The 23,578-nt window shown below is 45.9% G+C and overlaps 1 protein-coding gene across 6 annotated transcripts in view; it reads left to right on the forward strand.

The window, feature by feature from the left end:
- Nucleotides 1-23,578, forward strand: part of Rgs6 (regulator of G protein signaling 6) — a 579,659-nt gene that overhangs the window by 528,049 nt on the left and 28,032 nt on the right. For all 6 annotated transcript variants that reach the window (XM_048798913.1, XM_048798911.1, XM_048798916.1 and 3 more), the window contains exons 14-15: nt 3,134-3,259; nt 10,031-10,217. In XM_048798913.1, the coding sequence (XP_048654870.1) occupies nt 3,134-3,259; nt 10,031-10,217 (313 nt within the window). The remainder of the gene's footprint in view (nt 1-3,133; nt 3,260-10,030; nt 10,218-23,578) is intronic.

The following is a 23,578-nucleotide window of genomic DNA, read 5'->3' on the forward strand; positions in this document are numbered from 1 at the left end:
TACAATAGAAAGAGGATTGAGAATAATGGGTCATTGAGGGAACTCAGGTATGCTAGGTTGAACAGCATCACCCAGTTCTGTGTCTTTCCTAGAACCTCAGCCTCTGACCTTTTTTGTAAAGGAGGTGGTTGCAGATGAATTAGTGAAGATGAGGCCATGCTGGGGTGGAGTGGGCCCCTAACTCAATATGATTGGCGACTCCATAAGAAGAGAAAACAGAGACGCAAACACACACAGAGCAGATGTCAAGCACAGAAACACAGGGAGGCCCTGGGTGCTGACAGAGGCCTGGGCGTAAGAGGCATCTACAAGTGAAGGAATGCCAAGGGCTGCTGGCAGCATCCACAGTGGAGGGAAAGGCACGGAACAGATTTTCCCCTTGAGTCCTCAGAGAGTGCACAGCCTGCCAACACCTCGATTTTAGATTTCTAGCCTCCAGGACTGTGAGGCAATAAATTTCTGCTGTTTTAAGGTTGTTAGTCCTTTGTTCTGACAGCCCTAGGAAGCTAATACATCAGGGTATCTGGTCTCCTCAGACCCTCTGGTTTCTCCTAAAGAGTGACCTTGAGCCCTTCTAAACATCTCTGGTTTCTAGTCCTTTCTCCCTGTTTATATCTATAGTGACAGTCTAAGATTTCTGGCCTGCTCCCAAAATTGCCCTTTTCCCACCCACCACTCAGGAATCAGGTGGGGTGAGTGTGGACACCTCTGCTTTGATATCAGAAACTGATGACATGGGTGGAAAATGTGCATGTATGAGACAGTCACTATGAAAACTGAGTCACTGCCCGGTGTGGTGGCACATGCCTATAATCCCAGCTGCTCAGGAGGCTAAGGCAGGAGGATGGCGAGTTCAAAGTCAGCCTCAGCAAAAGCGAGGTGCTAAGCAATTCAGTGAGACCCTGTCTCTAAATAAAATACAAAATAGGGCTGGGGATGTGGCTCAGTGGTCAAGTGTCCCTGAGTTCAGTCCCCAGTACCAAAAAAAAAAAAAAAGAAGAAGAAGAAGGAGAAGGAGAGAAAGAGAGGAAGGAAGGGAGGAAGGGAGGGAGGGAGAGAGGAAATGGAGTCACTTTCCACTTCTGGTTCTCTGGGCACAGCCTTTGATCAAGTGCAGCTGCCACCAGGGTCGTCCTGCAGAGCCCTGACTCACTGGCTGGTGAGGAGCGGATAGTTGTGTCCATGGCATGACCTGGGCAGAACGACATGGTGCCCTGCAGTTTTCTGGGGCCTCAGTTTGCTTTCAGCATCAACCCCAGGGGCATTTCTCTATAAATAGTATTTTGGTCACCTTGAAAGTTACTGAGTTTGATTAGTTCTGTAGCTTGCATTTGAGAGAATCCAGAAGCTTTTCTCGAGTCTTATAAAAGGCCCAGCCTGGTTCTTTCATGGAATTTCCCATTGTTTACAACCCTGATGGACTTAGTCTACCCCCTGGACCCTATTGAGCTCTGCCTGGAAATGCAAGTTCACAGCCAAAGCCTCGCTGATTCCCAGTGATCTATTGGTCACTGTCCTTAGAAGACACTGCTACTGCCAGTTACATCTATTGAAACAGAAATAGTTGGGTCTGGGTAGCTTAGATGTAGAGCAATGTATCCAATACAATAGCCACTGGCCACATGTAGCTATTTAAATTTAAATTATTTAACATTAATGTAGCTTAAATTTTATTTCATCCATTATACCAGCCACTTTTCAAGTACCCAGTGCCACCTGTGGCTAGTGGCTACCATATCAGAATGTACAGATATGGAAGATCTTCTCTCTTCCATCACAGAAACTTCTCTGGAACAAATCTAGTCTAGAGTTATTTGCTTTTCTAAGCCTTCCAACAAAAACTCCCTGCCTCCTTTTTTACTACATGAAATTCTCTTTGATAAATATTAAGAATATGTCAATTCCATAGTAAGAGGAAAGTTGATTTTATTCACTTACTGTTAGAGATCATTAAAAAAATATGGGTCTATTTCTAAAAGAGGAAAACTATTTATTGGTAGACCAATGTTTTCCAAGTGTTAATGTGGTTGGAAATCACCTAGGGACCTTGTTAAACTGTAGGTTCTGATTCAGCAGGTTTGGGTGGGGACATACAATTCTGTTTCTGTTTTTTGTGGTCTGTAGACCACACCTTGAGTCACAGGGAGTGATAGCATGTGACTTGTGAATGACAACCCTCTTGCTGTAGGAAGAGTCAGGAGTAAATAAACCTTGTGTGGCAAGACACAGGCTGAAGGAAATATTCTCATGTCCCATCACCAAAAGAGTAAGACTGCTCCTTTAGTGTGAATGTGAATGACAGCCAAGCTGAGCTACCAAGCAGAGCAGAGTTAGGGCCACACTCAGGAACCACACTGTCCAGATTTGATTCTTGACACTTAGCTGTGTCTCCTGAGGCAAACGATCACTGGACCTAGGTTTCTCTGTATAGAAAATGGAAATAATGCTAATACATATTTCACAGAGAAGTTGTAAGATATAAAATAAAGATGTAATGCAGTTGCAGATGTAAAATGCTTAGAACAGTTTCTAACATCCCATAAACACTGCATGTTAGGGTTAAACCGATCTGTGAATGCACCACTCTCTTGCTTCCAAACAAGTGAATGTGGTTTATTCAGGATGAGTCGAAGCATTTCTGACCAGTCGTATCACTCAACTCTAAACAGATGCTAATTTCTCCTTGGTGGATTGAGGAAAGAGCAAGAGGTATAGGGGACAATATTTTGATGAAAGGTTGGATTCACAAAACATCCAGGATTGTAGTGAAAGTGAAAAAAAAAAAAAAACAGATAGAACCAAATGTTGGGCCCATGATTGACAGGAGTAGTCCAGGAAGGGCCAATCAATGGTGGTATTACATCTCTAGGAGACAGCAGCCACTTGGCGGGCACCCTGATGACCCTCACTACCCAGTGCCCTTTCACATGCCTCCTTTAAAGAAACTTTTTACTGTGATTACTGTTGTTGTACAAAAGTCTACATTTGGAAATTGTTCAAGTCTCATAGAATCTGTTGCTTAAATACATCCCTTCAATGTGGGGGCACAAATGATTCTAAGTTGTTGAACTAAATGTGGTACAGGATTTTGCCATATTGATCATTTTTTAACCCTTCTCTTTCCACCCCAAAGCAAAGAGCCCAGCCAGCAACGAGTAAAAAGATGGGGTTTCTCTTTCGATGAGATACTGAAGGACCAGGTGGGGCGGGACCAGTTCCTTCGATTCCTGGAGTCCGAATTCAGTTCAGAAAACCTCAGGTAAATCTCTCAAAAGTTTAAACTATCCCGCCAAAGGTGTGTGAAGGAATCGGCATAATCCATCTCTCCACCTCTTTTTCTCAATTAAAACATTATTAGGGTTCATGTTTAAATTCCAGCTAATCTGCCTTAGGTTGTAAAAGAAAAGAGAAAATAAAATATGCAACTCTGTGATCACACATAATTGCATCTATCAACAACAGCATTTTTTAGTTTCAATTTGTTGACATTTGTTCAACTACCTGGAAACTTGTCTTTGATAATAATCAAATCCTCAAATGGATTTGGTGACACCATTGATTAAGGAAAACCACAGAATCATGGAATTTCAGAGTAGACAGGCAGCTCCGATGACCTCTTCCCCAGAACTTCCCATCCCAGGCCAAAGCCCTGAAACTCTGAAAAGTTAAATATAATAAAGGAGTCAATGGGCTTGTTTTAGAATTTCAAAAAGGAGGATGGCGAGTTCAAATTCAGCCTCAGCAAAAGCGAGACACTAAGCAACTCAGTGAGACCCTGTCTCTAAATCAAATACAAAATAGGGCTGGGGATGTGGCTTGGGGGTTGAGTGCCTGAATTCAATCCCCGGTACCCACCCCACCAGGAAAAAAAAAAAACAATCAGAAAGACTCATGGAAATGTGACTTGTCTGAGACCCCTTAGTGATTTTAGCAAACTGGTGACTTCTCAGTGGATAAGATGGAAATTTCTCTCTCTCTCTCTCTCTCTCTCTCTCTCTCTCTCTCTCTCTCTTCCTCTTTCTTTTCTGTCTCTTCTTCATACCAAGTTCTCTTTAATTAAAGGTTTATTTCTAATATTACAGTGTTATTTTCTGAAAAAAGAGTTTTATTAATTTTTTATTTTTTTACTTGAAAACTCAGAGCATATACTGTGGGCGAAAGATTGTCCTGCCCAATGTTAATGTGCAAACTCCATGATGTTTATTTGAAGTTAGAGACCACTTCTGTCCCTTACATCAATCAGGTGACATTTATGACACATGTACGCCACAACAAGCCCCACCAGAGCCTGTGGAGGGACGCAAGACAGCCAAGATGTGTGATCTTTGCCTGCAACAACCTTGTAGGTCCTTGATTAAAAAAAAAATTACAAGAAATGATAAAATCATTAAATGGATATGAATAAGTGTAAACTCTAAAACCATTTTGCAAGTAAGTAAAGGAGAGAAGAATGGATGCAGACCAGGCGAGGCAAATCGTAAGCTAGACTTTAAAGTACACACAGGATATCCACAAACAAAGAAGAAACAGGGAGAATATTCTATTAAACTGGGTATTGTAAGTACCCACAGGTGGCAGTGTGATTGCCCACACTGTGACGTCCTGGGGGGGGTCAACAGATGCCACCCAGCCATCTGTATGCTGTTTTTCCAGGCATCCCTATGCCTGTTATGAACCAAAGAAGGGTGAGTACCTTATTTTCAGGTTATGACACAAGAGGGCCACCTACACCCTTACAGAGAGTTTGAAGAATGACCACAGGGATCCTGGTCATCATGAGGGTCCCAAGAACATCTGCTTGCTTAGCTGCTGCCTTATCCTGTGTGGAGCATTCATATTGAAAAGCCAAAGTATAGCCAGGGCCATGAATCAAATCAGGAGAGTTTCACCAAATATGCAGGACACTCAGGGCCCCGTGTGCACCAGGAGTGTGCCCCTGGCAGGTGTTCATGGCTTCCTCCTACCATCACCACTTGTGCCTCTGCCAGCTCCCTCCTCCATGCCAGGAGGGCTACATTTAATCTTGGGTGAAAGAATGTGCATGTGCATGTGGGATTCTGGTGGCCCCCAGCATGCATGCATAAATCCAGACTTAAAGAGGGTCGCCTCTGATCCACGGCAGGAAAGAGGATAAGAAAAATAGAACAGCAGAGAGAAAAAGTATAGCCCAAGAGCTCTAAAATCCTCTCTGGTGGCCCAAATTCCTTTTTTATGATATTCAGCATAATTGGATACAGAGAGGAAAGCTCAGTTTTAAATCACACAACCTTAGGACCCTTTAGTCACTTGTCACAAAGCAGTTTCTTCTCCTTCCTTCTGTGTTCATTCCTTCAACCACGGATGCTGTCTTAGCACCTCCCATGACTTAGGACCCAAAGATTCAGAGCTGACCATGTTTTACCCCTTGCGTGGGTAACGCGACTTGGAGATACTGCCCATCCTTTGTGTGGGCTGTGCTGGGGGTTTCTCTTCTCCCCAGGACTGGTCAAGAGCCAGGTTCCTGGCATCTGAGCAGGCAAGGAAACAGAGGGACTGACCAGACCCAGCTGGACACATCGCAAATGAAGTCCCCTCTCCACCTCCATCTTTCTGGGCTCACTTACATCTCTCAGCAGAAGATGCACTTAGATCCTAACACTGACACAGCACTTGGAGGGCCAGTAAGCAGCCAAGTGTTGAATTTGTATCAGAATTTCAGAATGAGGAACAAAAGAGCCCCAAAGTGTCACCTGGATCTTTTAAGGAAGGTGTGATGTGATGGAAAGTCCCTCTGATCATTTTCTTCTGGGCAAGTCTGTGAGATGAGCTATCATTTCCAGATGACAGGAGAGAGGACATGGCCAGAGCACATTTTGCTGTGGCCATCTGTGGCAGGGACTGCCTCTTTTTCTCCTTTGCTAACCCACCCTGAGCCGAGTACACAACTCCATTTGCATAGGGTGGTCCCCTGGAGACAGCTGTCACCTAAGTGCCTTTGGACTGTATGTCGCTTCCCACCCACCAGGCAAGGTCCTCAAATCTCTGAAGAGGGGAGCTAGGGAGCGCCACTGAGTGGATGACCTACTCCTTCTCTAGATTCTAGAATGGGTGGCTCCTTGTCACCTGTCCCAGCCCCATTCTATACATTCTATATCCCTGACACAAATCTTTGTCCTCCCTGATTTGACACCTCTTGCTGCTTTGGCAAGGCATGAGTTAAAAAATCAAAACCTGCAGCAAAGAGCGTCCCCCGTACATTTTTTATGAGCTGTAACGTCTCCTGAGAGAGCGTGGTTGTTCTTCTAACCTGCAGATTGATGATCCTAGTTCCACACCGTGTCGGCTGAAGGGAGAAGCAATTAAAAGAGAGCACAGGGGGGGGGCTGCTAGGTTTGTCTCCAGAGCCGTCTGCAGCCGTTACCCCAAGTCCTAGGAAGACCTCAGAAGGTTCACTAGGGCCAGCGGGATCCCCCACTAACCAAATGCATAAGTCAGAACCAAATGACTCCCACAGCACCGTGACCTCTGTGGCAGCCCAGCCAGTGCCCAGTGAGCACAGCTCAGCCTGGTGATGGGGTTGCCGATGTGGGCACCCCAGGATCTCACCCCAGCCAAGGAACTGAGCCCAAGTTTAATCCATTGTTCTGAGTCCCTGGTTGACCAGCAGAGGGCACAGAAACACTTCCATCTGCCGCGGAGTTTGCTTTTCTCTGGGAACCAACCCCAAGCTGTGTTTTCCAACACACGGAAAATTCTAGTTTGTAAAAAGATAGGGAAGGTGGAAACCGCGGGCTGCCGGACCGCCTGGCAGGAAGGAAAGGGATCAACCGCTCATGGTCCCTCTCGCCCCGGCCAGCCTCAGGGAGAAGATCCCGCTCCTTACCAGCAGCTAGGGAGAAAGGAGGCCACCTGAGGCAGCCCCTGGACTGTCCCATCCGTGCACCGCGTGGCTTCGTCCCAGTGGTTTCTGAGCCCGGCTGCCTCTCCCCCAAGGCTGTCCCCCCCACCCACTCCGCCTGCTGCGTTCATTTCTAAGCCATTGCCATGGACTGAATGCTGGCACACGGATGGCCTCCCGCTGCTCTGGCGACTGGCAGGGACCCGAGGGGGCGAGGCAGGACAGGTGGTCTCCCTGATACCCTGGAGCCCTTGTGGCCTGCCAGTCATGACGGCCCCTCTGCTGGCAGCTGCGGGGGCTTAGTGAAGGATGGGTGGATTTGACGCTGCTGCTGGCATTTGACTTCCTGCTGCGCCCTCGGAGGAGCGGTACCTGCAGGCTTTTGATAAGAGCCGCCGCTTAGCAAGCCTCAGTGGGCCTCCCTTCCGCGGTGGATGTGCAGAGAGAAGCTTTTGTGGCTCTCTGCCGGGAGGTGGGGGGGACGTGTGGCCTGAGCAGGGAGCTGTGGGGTGGGAAGATGGCAAACACAAACCAAAGCCTGTTCTGAATTTCAAATTGACACAGAGGTTCCTCGAAGCCATGATGGTAAACACATACGGGATGTCAGGATGCTGTTGTGACAGCATTTTCTCTGTCACCTGGGAGGGACAAGGCAGGTCATCTCCAAGGCAGACAGAAGGCTGGGCTGTGTCCCTGTGTATGCAGGCAGAGAAAACTGCTGCCTCGGGATGTCACTCTATGCCCTACCCCTCCCCTCCTCTTTACCCCCTCTTCTCTCTCTCTCCTCCCCCACCCCTCGCTCCTCTGAACAGTCTGTTGTTTCTTCTTGTGCTTTTTTTTTTTTTTTAATTCATGGTTCTCTCTGATGGAGGGAACCTTTTTCTTTTTTTATATATAAAAGTTGATTAAATTTGATTCTGACATTTGCCATGACATCAGCTCCAGACCTTCTTTATACCCAGCTGAGTAGATGGCATTGATGTGGCTCCCACGGAATTCTGCAAAAGGGACCCCAAGGCCTCAGGAACTACAGGGAGTCTGTGGGACTCAAACTGCTGGGGTCCTCGGGGCCTCCCCAGGAGGGCTCCATTGCTCTTCCTCGCAGCAGACTGCAACAAGGGACAGAGGTAACAGAAGGAGACATCCCACATGACATTGATGGAGGAGGCAGAAAATCACCCTGTGTCATCCATTTGTGTGAGAAACTGCAGAGCAGAAGGGGAGGGAGGGACGCTGACCCAGAGAGTGGCTTGCAGCTAGGATTCAGCCTGGAGGGCCTCCGGGAGGGGACTGGCTTTCCCCTGCTCCAGTCTGTGCTTGAGGCCTCCCTGACTCGGTCTTCAGTGAGATGCCTGTGACCCTCCTCCCAGTCCTTTGAAAAGCTAACCCTGACCTTCTTCTTTAGATCAGGGCTTCCAGCATTGCTCACCGGCCAGTCAGAGAAAACCTCTTAGGGCTTTTGTGGCCAGATGATCATATTCACCTCCAGGTATCCCGGCTGTCCCTCACCTCATGGCAGACCTTAGAGGTGGACAGAGAGCCCTGAGGAAGCCCCAGGATGGGCCTGAGAAGTGGAAGAGATGGAGGAGTTCCAAGACCCACCTGAGCAATGGGCAGGTTAACACTCCTTGCAAAGCCCTCTGGACTCTGGGTAAGAGAACTATTGTTCTCCTCTCCTCTGGGAGCCAGAGGACCAGTGGCACCAAGAACCAGTGGCAGAAAGGAGAGCTGGTGTTGAAGGACAGGTGACAATAGATTGCATCAACAACAGCCTGGAAAGCTAAGCAGGCCACCCAAGTGGAAATGCAAAGGGTCAAAAGGGGCAGTGTTGAGCCTGTGGCAGCCTCTCCCACCCCCTCCTGTGCCCCCCACACCGGGGAGCCTGAAAGCATTTCACAGTTAAGTCTACCTAGAAAGTTTTTCTGTGCCACATTTCCTACCACCCACTTTGTACCCATTTCACAGATAAGAAAAGAGACACCTGGAAAGGTACAACAATTTAAGACAAAAGTATAACCTGAATAACGGAACTGTGTTTCTTGTTTTGCTGGTTGAGAGGCTATCTCCCTCCCTGACTTTCTCCTGGATCTTCAGGATCCATGAGGGAACTGTGAGGGTTTTCTTTTAAGGAGATCATTCAAATCCTAAATGGCAAATCAGGACAAGAGTTGGAGCCCAGCATTCCCAGGGCATACACATACCCCTGCCCTTGTGGAAATGGGGCTGCATTACCCCAATATGCCACTGAGTGGCGCCTTTGGGCCACACACTTGACTCCTAAGCCATTTCTCTGAATAACAGAAAAATATGTTTAACCTTTTTTTTTAAAAAAAAAAAAAAAAAAAAAAAAAGTACATCTTACTTTGGATGAAATTCGATGACAGATTGAATGCACTTTCCATCATGTGGTGGCTCCGCTTTTTTGTCCTCCTCTTTCATTGACTGGATTACGGGTGATATTCCCGTGACTGCGGAACTCGCAGAGCATGGGTCCTGTCCTCCTATCTCATTGCTGGGGAAACTGGCCTGTCCCCTTCGCAGAGCAAAGAGTGTGCTGCTCGGCACTGGGTCCCACTGAAAGGCTGCCTTGGGAATCGTCCTTGGGACCTGGGAGCTGCTGCTCAGGAGTTGGCGCTGGTTGCTGCTGCTCTCAGCAGAAATGAGCTCACCCGCAGCACTGCCAACGCAACTCCCCCGCCCTGCTGAGGGATTATGGAGGGGCAAATGGAAGTGAGTAGCAGAGTGTTCTCTTTGGCACTCCTTGGAGAATCTTTGGCAGAGAGGTCGCCCATGTATGCCTATTCTGCTGTGTTCCAGATGAGCCCCTCTTCAATCTAAAAGTTCTGTATTGAGTACCTACTGTATGCCAAGCACCATATTGAACGCTGGTATGAACTGCTTAATTTCTCCATCTCTAACACAAATGGCTGGCTCACTCCAGTCCAGGTATTATGTATGATTTCAGGATTCTGCCTGCTCCTGTGATCTTTTCCTCATTTGGATGCCTCTAGTTGAACCCAACCATGGTCCTTGTGACCCATATGGTGGCATCAGGGCTGGCTGGGAGATGCAACAGAATGAGTTTCATGCAACATCAGCTCTGAGACTGTCTCCATCAGGATCCGGATGAAACTATTTCTGCTTTCCCTCCAGGTTCTGGCTGGCTGTCCAAGATCTCAAGAAACAACCGCTACAGGATGTGGCCAAGAGGGTGGAAGAAATCTGGCAAGAGTTTCTGGCTCCAGGAGCCCCCAGTGCAATCAACCTGGATTCTCACAGCTATGAGATAACCAGCCAAAATGTCAAGGATGGAGGGAGATACACCTTTGAAGATGCCCAGGTTTGCTAGTCTACACCGATGGTTGTGTTCTAAGATGTTCTATTCTGTGGTCCACCTCACCACTAGGCACTTTGAACACAAAGTCCAGGGCATTGTGGGTAGATAGAACGTGGAAGTTTTGTTATTTGTAAGTCCCTCAACAGAAACCATTCCAGATAGGTGCACAACAAAATTCCAAAATTGTTTTCCGAGATGAATTATGTTATTACACAGACAGAAATATAGAGTGACAGATGTTCCTCAGCTTACAATGGGTGAGGTTACATCCGGTAAACCCCTCCCAAATTAAAATATCGTAAGTTGAAAATTGCATTCAATACAGCCTATCAGAGCTCAGCGTACACAATACATCATAGAGCATTGGCTTTCTTCCTCTCCTAAACCCATGGCTGACTGGGAGCTGTGGCCCACTGCCACTGCCCATTGTCTCCAGAGAGGATTGTACTGCATATCTAACCTGGGAAGAGGTCCAAATTCCAAGTACAGCTTCTGCTGAATGCCGATCATTTATGCACTATTGTAAAGTCAAAAAAAAAAAAAATCCCAAGTCAAAGCACCATCCGTTGGGGACTGTCTGTACATGTTTATCTTTTCCAGGAAAATCTTGAAGTGTTTTATAAGATCTGAAGTCTTGGAATAGGTCAGTTGTAGAATCTGCAAACCATAATGCAGCATGAGTAAGGTGCGCCGTGAGCCGACAGGGCCCATGTCTGTCTAGCTGTGACGTTCACACTCAAAACCACCACGCTGCATGGCTTCCCTGGTGGTTTCCAACTATGCGGTTAGTATTTTTTGAGCACCTCTCTATAGCAGGCCCCGAGCTCTGTGATGAGACAACACGAGAAACAGACAAAAGCCCCTGTCCTCAACAAGATCATGGGCTAATGTGGCAGAAGACCAGTAAACAGGCAGTTTGAACTGTGCAAGAAGGGGCCCAGAGGGGTGAACAGGGCTAAAGCAAGCCCACAGGAGGGACTCCCAGCTTGCAGGGCACACCTAGGTTGCTCGCAGATTTTGGTGGGGCTGGCGGAAGAAATAGAAACCACAGAAGCCACCTTAACAGCTGGCTTAACCTTGAAGGCTGGGAGGTGCCATTTCTAAAGATACCTATCAGATCAGTTTCTCACTTCCTGCCCCAGAGACAGGGCTCAACCGTTGGCTGTTTCCTTGACGCCACTCATTTCTCTCACCTGTGGAGTCCCCAGAGGGAATTGGGGTGGTTTGCTCTCCTGCAGACATGGTTATCTGGTTTAGGAAACTCAGTCTTGTTGTACCCATACAAGTAATGACATGAAGACACAACCAGTGTCCCTGGTCATTTGCCCAGAACTTCAGATGGAAACACCTGCCGACCTGAACATCATACCAACCCTGTTCTCTCCTATAGTGAACACCAACAAATGCCTGTGCCAGGCAGATGTGATTCTGTCTCTATGAAATCATGAGTCCCCTGTGCCCTTTGAAGCTCTGAGGCAAAATATTTGAGTCAAAAGCACTCTTTTTTATTTCTGATATATTTTTGTATACTTACGTGTATATGATCCCAAGCACCATATTGGCATGGCCTAGTAAGGAGGGTGATGGAGAGGTTCCATGGGGTTCTTGACATGGATGATCTAAAACACGAGGCTCAACTCTCCATTATTCATGAATCATAGGAAGGGGGATACTGGTCAGAACCATGATATCCCCAGCCAGTGTCATCACTCTGGCCATGACATGAGGAAGGATTTACCTTAATTTTTTATTTTATTATTTTCTTATTTTATTTTGGAAACTTTTAGACAGATGGAAGAGTAGAAAGAGCAGAACCACAAACCTTTATGGGCCCTTATTCAGCCTCAAGTCTCATCAAGATGTGATTGATGGCCACACTTAGCTACTTTTTCCCCTGGACACTGACCCTTTGGTGTTAATATTATCACAATTCCCAAATCACAATTTAACAAGTGAGCAATAATCTCTTGATATCACCAAACATCAGGTAAGTGTTTGGACTTAACAGTAGTCCCATAAACACCCTTTTTTAAAAATCTTTCTTTAAAATCATAATTCATACATTGCAGTAGATCAACATTTAATTTTTCTTTAATCTATGGGATCCCTTTATCTCTTTCCCTCCCTCTGCCGCTATGCAGTGTATTTATGAAGGAATTGTACCCTTTGTCCTAGATTTTCACAGTGTGGATTTTTCTGACCACAGCCTGATGGTGCTATAGAACATGTGCTTCTATCGTCTGTTATTTCCTATAAATCTGTTGCTTGCTTTAGATATTAAATTAGGTTAAGGTTTGATTTTTGTGGACAAAATCACTCTATGGATTGTGTCGTGTTCTCTCCTCAGGAGCACAGAATGTCTGGCTGTCTCTTTTTGTGTCTTTAGTAGCTACCGATGTTTATTGCTTTGATCCATTAATTAATTAGGGGTTACAAAATGGGGGTGTTCTCATATGTATCCTTCTTTCTTCACCTTTTAGATGAAATGCTTTCAGGGGAAAAAAAAAAACTTTTCTCAACTACTTCATTAACTAGGAGTGCAATGCATATAATACACTGCGCTGCGGTTAGTATTTTTTGAGCACCTCCTCTCTATACCAGGCCCCGAGCTCTGTGATGAAGAAATGTTTGAGTCTTTCCATTTATCTGCTAGTTTTCAACACAATGAGTAATGTATTATCTTCTGCCTTGTTACCAATCAGAGTTTTTTGTTCTGCTTTTAGTATCTTTGCAAATCATGAATTTAAGCCTATTGGATGTGTTTTCATCTCTTTTCTTTGTAATTTTTTTTTTATTAATGCTTGGATTGTCCCATCTCTGGCCAGTTGGCTGCTGCTAATATGACCCTCATCGTCTTTGATGTCATCTAAATAGCTAAGAAACTAAGATGTTCCAGACTCTGCCCTAGACCTGGAAGAAGTCATTTCTCTAAGGACTCCTCTTGGTGGGAGATGATTTTAGGAACCACAATCTGGACACAGGAGTGCTCATTGTTCCTGGGTTGTTCATCATTAATAGGCCTTTTTGAGTGGATGGAGCTAAGTAGAAAATATATTACTATTGTTTGTAACAAAAGTTCATCAGGAGTTCATATTATGCTTTTGATTTAAATTTAGAACAAAAGGGCATTTTATTTAACCTCTTCTGTGTTAATCAGCCTTTTGTCACTGTGACAAAAATACCTGGCAAGAACAACTTAGTGGAAAAAAGTTTACTTTGGCTTGCAAATTCAGAGGTTCAGTCCATGGTCATCTGATTCCATTGCTCTGGGCTTGAGTGAGGCAGAACATCATGGCAGAAGGGTGTGGCAGAGGAATCTGCTCAGCTCAGGCAGCCGGGAAGCAGAGAAAGAGAACAAGAAACCAGGGCCAAGATATAAAAAACTAGAAGCATGCCCCCGTGATCCACTTCCTTGAGCCACACTCTGCCTACCTGCAGTTACCCCAAGATAGTAGGTTTTTAAAATTATTAATCCATTAGTGGCTTAATTCACTGATTAGATTAAGCTCTCATAATCTAATCATTTCATCTCTGAACATTCCTGCAGTGTCTCACACATGAGTTTTGGGGGAACATCACATATCCAAACCATCATACCTTCTTACACTTGTGCCTCCTTTCTCTATGCTGAGAATCTGATTCTCAGAGACATCATGGATGATGGCTTATTACCCATTTTCTGTATCGTACATTAGCCAGAGGAGTCTGGAAGTTGCATTGCCAATGCGGAACAATTGGTGGAAACCCTGTAATTTAGTCAACCAGTCCTCCTTCCTGGGACACTTACATTGTTTCTAAGTCAAGATGGATTTCATGGGAGAACTTGACAGTCAGCAAGCACATTATGTATGACTTGGCAAAGTTTTGAACACCCGGCCTTCATTACAACAGTGTTCTGCAATCTTTCGGGTACTTGCAAATACATTTTATCTTATTCCTAAAGCAATCTTGTAAGGTGGACCAGATATGAAGATCTATCACTCTGGATCTATTTTTCTCCATATCTGGGAAAAGCCGTCTCCCATGAATTCAAGTAAACACCCTTCCACAGCTAATTTTCAGCCTGTTCCCTGTTATTTCTTAAGGAGCAGAGTGACCTGAGGCAGGTTACATAAATTCCCTGGAGTCTTCCTTTCCTCACCTGTAGAAGACAGATATAGAAGAACCTATGCAGGTGTGAAATGGGGACCAGGGGAAATGGACCATGCCAACTACTAATGGTAACCAGCCCTCAGTAAGACAGGGAAAATACTTACTACTTTATTTGCCATGAATAGTCTTTTAAAAATACTGTACTCATAACATACTTGATGAAAAATTCAAATGATTGCAGGTAACATTAGCACCCAGAGAGAACCCCTATTTTGGTATATAGCTATTCCTCAGTTTACAATGGGGGTGCATCCCGATAAACTCGTGATAAGTTAAAAAATATTACAAGCCAAAAAAGCATTTCATACACATCAGCTACCAAACCTCATAGCTTAGCAACCCAGCACACTGTAGAGTATCAGTTGTTTGTGATCACAAGGCTGATGCGGAGCTAAGTTTCACTGCCCAGTATTACAACACTGTCATACCACATGTAGCTAGTCTGAGAAAAGATCAAAACTCAAAGTTTAAAGTCCAGTTGTACTAAATGCATATAGTTTTCATATCACCACAAAGTAAACAAGTTGTAAATTAAACCATCCATCCTAAGTTGGAGACCCATCTATATTTGCTTACTCGGTTTTTCTGTGTTAGTCTGCTCAGGCTGCTATAACAAAAATATCACAGACTGGGTGACTTAAACAGGAAACATTTACTCATCACTATTCTCAAGCCTGGGAAATCCAAGATGAAGTTTCCAGCAGCTTTGTTCCCTGATAAGGGTCCTCTTCCTACATTGCAGAAGCCCACCTTCTTGCTGTGTCCTATTAATGATTAGTAAAGAGAAAGAACCCTAGTCTCTCTCCTTTTACAAGAACACTAATCCCATCATGGGGCCGCACCCTTAGGACCTTATCTAAACCTCATTACCTTCCAAAGGCCCCACCTACAGGATCAGGGCATTTGGCTTTCAACAGGATGAATTTTGAAGGACAAATATTTAGTCCATCACAGGGTAATTATGCAAATAAGGTAATCCTACCTTTTACATTAAACCAGGGGCAGGTAGAGAATGAAACATTCTGGAAGGAGATAGAATAAATCTTAGGCTGTGTGGGCCATAGGGTCAATGTGACAGTATTCAATCCTGCCAGACAAAAGCAGCTACCATGTGATAATATAAACAACAAAAATGAACCAGGATGGCTGTGTGACCCATACAACTTTATTTGTGGACAATGAAATTCCATTCCTTTTTTTTTTTTTAACAAAGAAACTTCTTTTCATTTTTTTCCAACTATTTCAAATCAACAGATCATGAATATCAGTGAAATGCTCTCAGAAACCCAGACAGGTACAGGAAAGCAGGCTGGGAATGGTCAATTGCCAAGTTTCTCCAAGGAGGGAGGTCAGAGAAGCCTTGGTTTGGGTGCAGTCACAGAAACATAGCGATGTTTCCGCGTGGGATTGAAAGGTATAGAGGAGTCAGCCAGCCACACCGCCTTCCTGGTCAGCACCGATTGCCGGGCCTGGCGGGAGCAGGTGTAGATGAGAAGTTTCCTGCTAAGGAGAGGAGGTTAAAATTCACAGTAGCCCTTGACCAACAAGGTCTTTCCCTCATGTCTCCCAACTTACTCCCAAGAATCTATAGCTCAGATCACATGGTCCCCAGATTGTTAGTGCTGAGGGCTTGGTGTCCCTTAGAAGAGAGCCCAGAGTCAGAATATAGGCCCTGGTCCTGCTTCTGCCCTATGCGGTTTCTAATTTAAGTCCTCTAATTTTTCTTCCTTCAGTTTGCCCATCTGCTAAGAGGGAACCGTGACACCTAAGCCCTTTGACTTCCCCTTTGAGATCAGGAGCTGTGCATGCCTACCTCAGCCTACCAGGAGGGTTCTCACATGCCCTCCACAGTGGTTGGAAAACCCACAGAAGCAAGAGCATGTGCCCTATGTTGGCAGTCAGTAGCCGTGGAGGAGGCCCAAGGAGATCATGTGTTCACCGGAAGTGGGAACTGGGGGTGGGGTGTGGCTTCTCTCTGAGGATTTCATTTTTTAGTTTACCACATGCATTGTTATAGCAAGGTTAATTGCCTGTGTTTGCTTCTTGTGGAAATATTTCACAATATACCCTGTCAGCATGGGCCCAGCATTTGCACTTGTGTTTTGCTGATCTGTTTGGCTTTTTTGAAAATTTGGTCCAAGACCAAATCTTCCATAAAGGTCTGTGGGCTGTGACCAGAGCCGTCAGCTATTAGCTGTGTTGTTCCAATTTCATAGATTTAGCCTTGTGAGGGGAAGGGGAAAAAAAATGGGCCATGATTTTGTTTTAAAGGAATCAGTTCTTTATTCTAGGAATTTAATTCTCTATTCTCAACCATAAGTCTTTGGAGGACCTACACCGTCACCTTCTTGCAAAGTGGTCTCGGGCAAGCATCTCAAGCTTTGGTACCTTAGTTTCCTCATCTGCCAAATGAAGATGTCTTCTCTGCAGCACACTAAGATTTTGGAGAAATCAGATGAGCCAATAACCCTGAGAGTTCCTTTAAAAAGCAAAAAGTAATAAATATTTGTAAATGCAAACTTAAAAAATTAATGGCTTTTGTAGTCCCCAGGGTCTCTCTTCCATGTTAAGATCAAAAAGAAATTCTCTCAAGTAGAAGTCTGCTCCTACAGAGAAAAAAAAAAAAAATGTTGGTGGGTACTTGAGTATCCACCTAAGGAACTTGAACTTTCTCATCTTGAAGATAGTAGGGAAGAGTTGAAGGTCTCCAGAGGGAGAATCAGAGGGTGGTGAGCAATGACCGAGGGCCAGGGGAGAGGTCTGAACCTTAGAGTCTAAAGCTTTGCTGGAGGGGAGAATGAAACCAAAGGAATTATTGAGGACCTGAGTTTCCTCTGAGGACATTTGTCTCTTTCCAAAGTCTCCACAGACTCCAGAGGGAAGCAAGAGTCAAGTAGCCGGCACCATGCCTGTTTGGCTTAAATTTTAAAAGCTTCAGAGAATCCAAGGATATTCCAAAGACTGTGTCCTGGGTCCTTTCCATTCTTTGTTCATCTGCCCACCCAACCATCTCATGAACATCCTTTCTCCCAGGTGATTTGGGAGACCTTGGCCTACGGGGCATGTAATTGTATTCTGAAGGAATCACACAGGAAACAGGAGACTTGGATCATTTTGGCCATTGGACAGAACTTGTCTAAGAGCATATCATTCTTTACAAAGAAAACAAACTGGATCGCTAAAATTAGATTGTATTAGACACCTGTCCTTCAAATGAATTGACCACTGAATGGGGAAGACCAACTCTACCCCTTGGCTTGGGTCCCTGTAGGTTCAAACCTAGTTTTGCTGGTTGTCCAAGCTTGGCTCCTTTCCTAACCTGCTCTCTACTTGGAGTATCTGGGCCTTCAAGACCTCAAGATTTGAAAGTTATTTGATAGAAGCAAAAATATGTTCTTTTTACCCTTTGTAAGTCCCTGCAACCCTAAGGTAATGCTGGTATTTCAGGTTGAGGCTCTCTAAAACAATTTCTTAACAATCTAGGATTATAACACTCTTAGATATGCCTAACATTTAAAATTAGAGGGGTGGGAGAAGGAGCAATTTGTCCCTTAGCTTTAAACTTTGAAGATTCCTGAGGTGTTCGTATAGTAGGTAAATAATAAATGCTAGTTAAATTGAATTTCTAAATATGCCAGTTCAGCAATAACAGGAATACCTGCTAAGTGCCAGATGTTCTAGGCTCTGGAAATATACAGATGCCTAGGTTGGTCTCTTCTCTCAATCATCCCTCAATCAAAGTTTCCAGAATTCTACGCAGTCGGCATCAATTCATAGAATGATCAAATGGCAAACCTCAAGGCCAGGATGAGATCTGTGTGATAAAAGAGCTGAGAAAGACACCATCCCATCTACACCCACCAAGAAGCCTCTGGCCAAAAGTTTCTATTATTACCTAACTTAGATGTTTAAAAGCAGCTTGATTAAGAAATGAAAGATTTCTAACATTTGCTTTGTTTGAAAGCCAAAGCCCAGGGGATTTGATGTTTGCCCTGGATGGCTCAGAAGTAGAAGTCTTCCCAGCCAGGCAGATGATTCATCTTGGCTCCGGTGGAGAAGGTGGTAGCATTGTACGCAAGCATCACAAGACTGCACCAAGTTTCCTGGTATTAATCCTCTCTCGGAGGGCATTTCCTGGTAGACTCCCAAGCAGACATACTTCAGTAAAGAACGCACAGCCCCACTTGCTGCAGGAGTTACTCATTTGATTCTGTGGGTGGTTTTATTTTAGGGAGATGAATAGCAGCAGGAGCCATGCATTTTTGAAGAGAACAAATCAGTTGTTTGTGATCTGCTTCTGCAAGTAGTAGTTCCTAGAGAGGAGCAATCAGAGAATTTAACTCCAAAAGGTCTTTCTTGCTTCTTTCTAGCAAAGATTTCTTGCACCAAATCCCATGATCTTGAAAAGGAAAAAGAAAACAAATTTCTAAGTTAAAGCCCATGGTATTTGGGTAGGTAAGAGGCACTGCGCGAAGCTGTCTTCTAACTTAGTCTTATCTGAGCGCAGGGATTGAACAACATGAAAATACAGTCTGCCCTTTGGCCAGTTAAATTGAGGGTGTCTACATGGATGTTTTACAGGGTAAAGGTAAAACATCTTTTATTCTTACAGTGTCTCTTGATCTTGAATGATGCCTTACGTAGAAAAGGGGCCCCCACGTCCTGCTTAGGAGACCAAGGAAATCCAAATAGGCTCTTTTCATTTAAGATCCACACAATCCTAAAATGGTCATCCAAAGCTACATCCATGAGGAACAATGACCTTATGCAGATGCCCGTGTTGCTGTGGTGTCCTTTCTGTTTCCTCGTCTACACTGATTAAGCAGGTATTGATTTATGACCCATTTCAAGTTCTTCCCACCGCACCAGTCCTCTGTCCTACCGGATCCAGGTTGAAACAGAATTTAATTTTCCCTGACTTCAGCTAAACCTGCCTAAGATCCAACGACCTCTGGTTGAAGACAAGGACACAGGCTTGCTCCCTGTGACTCCCTCAGGGCCACGGGTCCTCTATGTTTTGCCAGGTTGGCACCTGGTTTCCAAAGGCTGTTCACAGCTTCCTTTGGGTGTGGAGGGCAAGTTGTGAGTGGCCCGCTGTGAGAGGAGAAACCAGAGCGAGCTGGACATCCCTGCCGTCTTCTCCATAACAGTGGTGGTCATGAATGGTTCCTAAATGCTGTTTGGGAGCAGCAGCTGCAGCTACCACTGGGGTGACTCAGAGTTAGAACTCGCATCCCACAGCCACACCTAAAGGGCTTAGTTTGTCCCAGCCAGGAGACACTGACTCCTTTTGGAAGCCAAGTCAAGGACAAGGAACAGCAGCACACGAGAGTGGGATGAATCTGAGCTCTGGGTTCAAAAGCTGCTCTGTACTTGCCGTGAGCACGTCATCTCAGCATCCTCTTGCACAAAGGGGCTGTTGACCCTGTGCCCTGCGTCAGGGTGAGTGGCACCGACAGCTAGAGTCATGTGGCTCTGCTTCCCGCATCTCTTTGCTTGCCCTTTCTCCCTTTCTCTGCCATCTTCCACCCCTCTGACCAGCCACCTGCCATCTCTCACAAGGACAGCCACGCACAAGGTGATTATTATGGCCTGGCAGCCATCATGGTTTTCGTAATGCTTCCACTTACATTTCTGCACTTGAGGCACAATTGACAGAGCCAGAAAGGGCCAAGTGGGGACCAGAATCCAAGCCTTTGACTTCCAGCCCGGGTCCTTCCCTGTCACCCCACACAGCATAGCATAGCACATCACATCTGTCCCTCGCTCCCTTCCCACTGACTATGAGGCACCCGAGGGCCCCCAATCTGGATGCTATTCTGGGAAGCTTAGGGATGGACGGCAACCATGAGACACAGGCACCTGCAAAAAGAAAAATAGGACACTTGAAAATCACAAGAAGGGCTCTCAGCTGCCATGCGCTGCTCTGGCTGAGTGGTTCCCTGCTGGGGGTGCGGGGAGGGGGGCGCGTGTTCTAAAGCCGAGGAAGGAGATCTTGGCTGTTCTAGGAACCTGCAGAGGGGAGGACCTAAGGGTCCTATCACCAGCTCAGCTGCACCCGTGTGCTTGTGGCCCCGGGGCCCTGTGCATTTGTCCGGTTACCTTCCCCACCTCTTGTGAGAGTCGCTGTGTTTTGTCTAAAAAGAAAGGAGATTTCCAAATGAGGACTCTCCCAGCAAAATATTGATTGGTAGCAGGTGCGGTGTCGAGACAGCGCGTACCCCTCGCTCACGCCAGCTCCCACGTGCACCCCAGACCCTACGGATCCCACTGGTTTTTCCCTCTGCTGTAGCATCGCAGGCAACAGAACACCCCATTATCGGAGCAGCTCGTCCCAAAAAGGGAAAATGGAGGTAGTGTGTCTCATCAGGGTGGCATCCCTGAACTGCGACTGTCACCCGGTACAGGGGTGTGATTTCCTTCCGCCACTAAGAAGTGTGGCTAAGGCATTTGGTGTGAATTAGAGCCTTACAGCACTGGTGTCTCAACATATGGAGAACCACACTCCCCTCCCTAGAGGGGCAGTCTGTCCACCGGTCCAGAAGCAGGTGTGACCTCTGGTACCTTTGCTTATTTATAGTCAAACTGGATCATCTCAAAGTAGGGCAGACAGAGAAAGGTGTGGGGAAAGGAAAGAAGGAAGGGAAGAGGAAGGCAAAAGAAGACAAGAAAAAACAGAAGAAGAAAAGAGAAAACTTCTTTTTCTCTAGCCCCTTAGGCATTCCCTGCAGCAGGGGTGTGGCCGGTCTTGCCAGTGTCTCTCATGCCCTTTTGCAGATTCTGGGTATACATTTCCCTTAAGACTGGTTGTCTGCAGAACAGGGAAACAAACCAGAACCCCTCATAAATCAGTAGAGGTCACTGCCAAGAGCTTTGTACACTTGCTGTCCCTGGCAGTGATCGACTCATTGCATTTGGGAAATGGCCAAAGACCCTGAGTCTGATCTTAATTCTCATTCCCAGAAAAATCTCAGCTCTCTGCTCACCCACCCCCTTGTTTACTGTCTTTGTGTTTCCTAGACAAAGCTGGCAAGGAGGAAGGAACACAGTTCCATAACTGGGGACATCAAAGGCTGCGATTCTTTGCTTGGGGGAGGAGGGGCTGGACAGAGGAGAATCAGGAATCCCTAGGCTGTGGGAAAGGGAGGCTGGAGCCCAGGCCCTGCAGGGGGCATGGGAGATCTGCTGAGCTTCTCAGGTTCTGCTTCTGTCAGACCTGAGCCTCACTCGGATCTGCTCTTATTGCTTTGGTTTTGTTCCTTTGAGGGTGACTGGAGACTCATGGTTTTGAAGGGCTGGCAATGGGGTTGGTGGGATGAGACCAAATCATGGTACCCACCCTCCAAAAGATGGGGCTCTTACTTCCTGCTTTCTCCACACACCATCCTTGCCTTGGTAGCTGCCTTCAGAGTCAGCCATATGACATAGAGAAGGTGACAGTGACTCAAACTGCTCCTTGGACTCCACCAACCCACCCTGGAGTGGGGGACCCTACTCCCCACTGCTCTTCTCTCCTTATGTCCTTATGGTATCCTTCCTGCTCTGATTGCTCAAACTGTAAAGCTGCACCACCAAACCTTTCTCTCCCAGTTCCCAGAGAATTGGGAGACATATTGCTCTGCTGTGCTCACATCTTCCTACCTGGAAAAGGAGTTTTCTGGTTGATCCACCGCCATTCCCTGCCTCTGACAGTGTTGACGGTCCCTAGTTACATCCATTCCTGCACCTGTACTTGATCTTCTTTGCAGCCATTAGGTCCAATTGGCTGTGTGCACCACTGGGCCAAGTCTGCTTGGCCTATAGAATGTGGCGATGTGACAGAAGTCCTGTTTGTCTTGTTCAGACTGTAATCTCAGTGCCTGGCACCTAGTAGATGCTCACTAAATATTTGCTGAACGTTGCTGTGTTTAAATGTTCAGGCATTTGCTTTATCCTGCTCTATTTCAATGAACAAGGTCTTTCTTTTAGGGGACCCGACTCTTCCTGCCCACAGTGAGGCTATAGGAATTAGCTGTGTCAGGGGTGAAATATGTTTCCAAGGCAAGAAGGGTCAGGCTAGGAGAGGTTTCCTTACTCCCCTTGGGGAGTCAGAGGGGTATTGTGAGATGTATTGGGGATTGAGATCCCTCTGAGAGGACAGAACAAGGAGCAAGCACCTATCGTTCTGAAGAGGAGTTTGGAGACGGTCCAAATGTTAGGACAGGCCTTTCCAGATGACTCAGGAGCCACCTGGCTCTGTCAGCCAGACAGAAGCGATGCCTGACACAAGAAGGAGACAATGAGTCATTTTAACTCTGGGTTAACATTTGTACCTAAGATTTAAAAGTTAGAACAATTTAAAGAAACAACAAATGAAAGCAAAGACCAATGACGCCCCTCAGTCAGGACTTTGAGCCTGTCAGGGATGGGGGAGCCAAGATGCTCATGCTCCTTCGAGCAGAGTACAGCCTGCATCTCCTTCCATACGGAGAGCAGGAATGTGACCCAATCATAAGCCACAGTAAGCACAATAAGCATTTCAGTGAACCAAGAAATGTATATTCCTGCATTTTCTGTAACCATAACAAAATAACGGAGACTGGGTACTTGATAAAAAGATTTATCTCATTCACAGTTTGGGAGGTTAAAGTCCAAGATCAAGAGCTCTGTCTCTTGTGCCTCGAGTGAGGGGTCCCCGGCTGCATGTGGTAGATGGCATCAGGGTGGTAATATGTGTGGAGAGGGAGAGATCCCATTATGAGTCAGGCAGCAAGAGAGATGAGGGGCCAGGCTGGTTCTTTTTATAACAATGCTCTCTCATGGGAATTATTACCTGGCATCCTGCAAGAACTGTATTAATCCTTTCTGAGGGTGATTCCCTCTTCCCCCAAGGATCTAACTATCTCCCACTAGGACTCACCTTTTAAAGGTTTCACTACCTCTGAATGTACCACACTGGGGATGATGGGGAAACACAGCCAAAATACATCCAAAGCATAGTTCCATGTAAATTCAATGAATGTTTGAAACTATGCTGGACACGACACACCTATGAGAGATAAAAACATACTGTCCCCACCCTCAAGGAACTTAAACTAGAAGAGACTGGATTGTCGTATGAAGTTTTCAGAAAAATGTACCATGCAGTATGTTCACACTTACCAAAGCAGAACTTCTCAGGACCATCAAAGTGGTCTCCAAACCAAGCCAGTGTGTAATTCCACTTGATTCCT

This window comes from Marmota marmota, unplaced genomic scaffold (genome assembly GCF_001458135.2).
Source record: "Marmota marmota marmota unplaced genomic scaffold, marMar, whole genome shotgun sequence".
Classification (NCBI taxonomy): domain Eukaryota; kingdom Metazoa; phylum Chordata; class Mammalia; order Rodentia; family Sciuridae; genus Marmota; species Marmota marmota.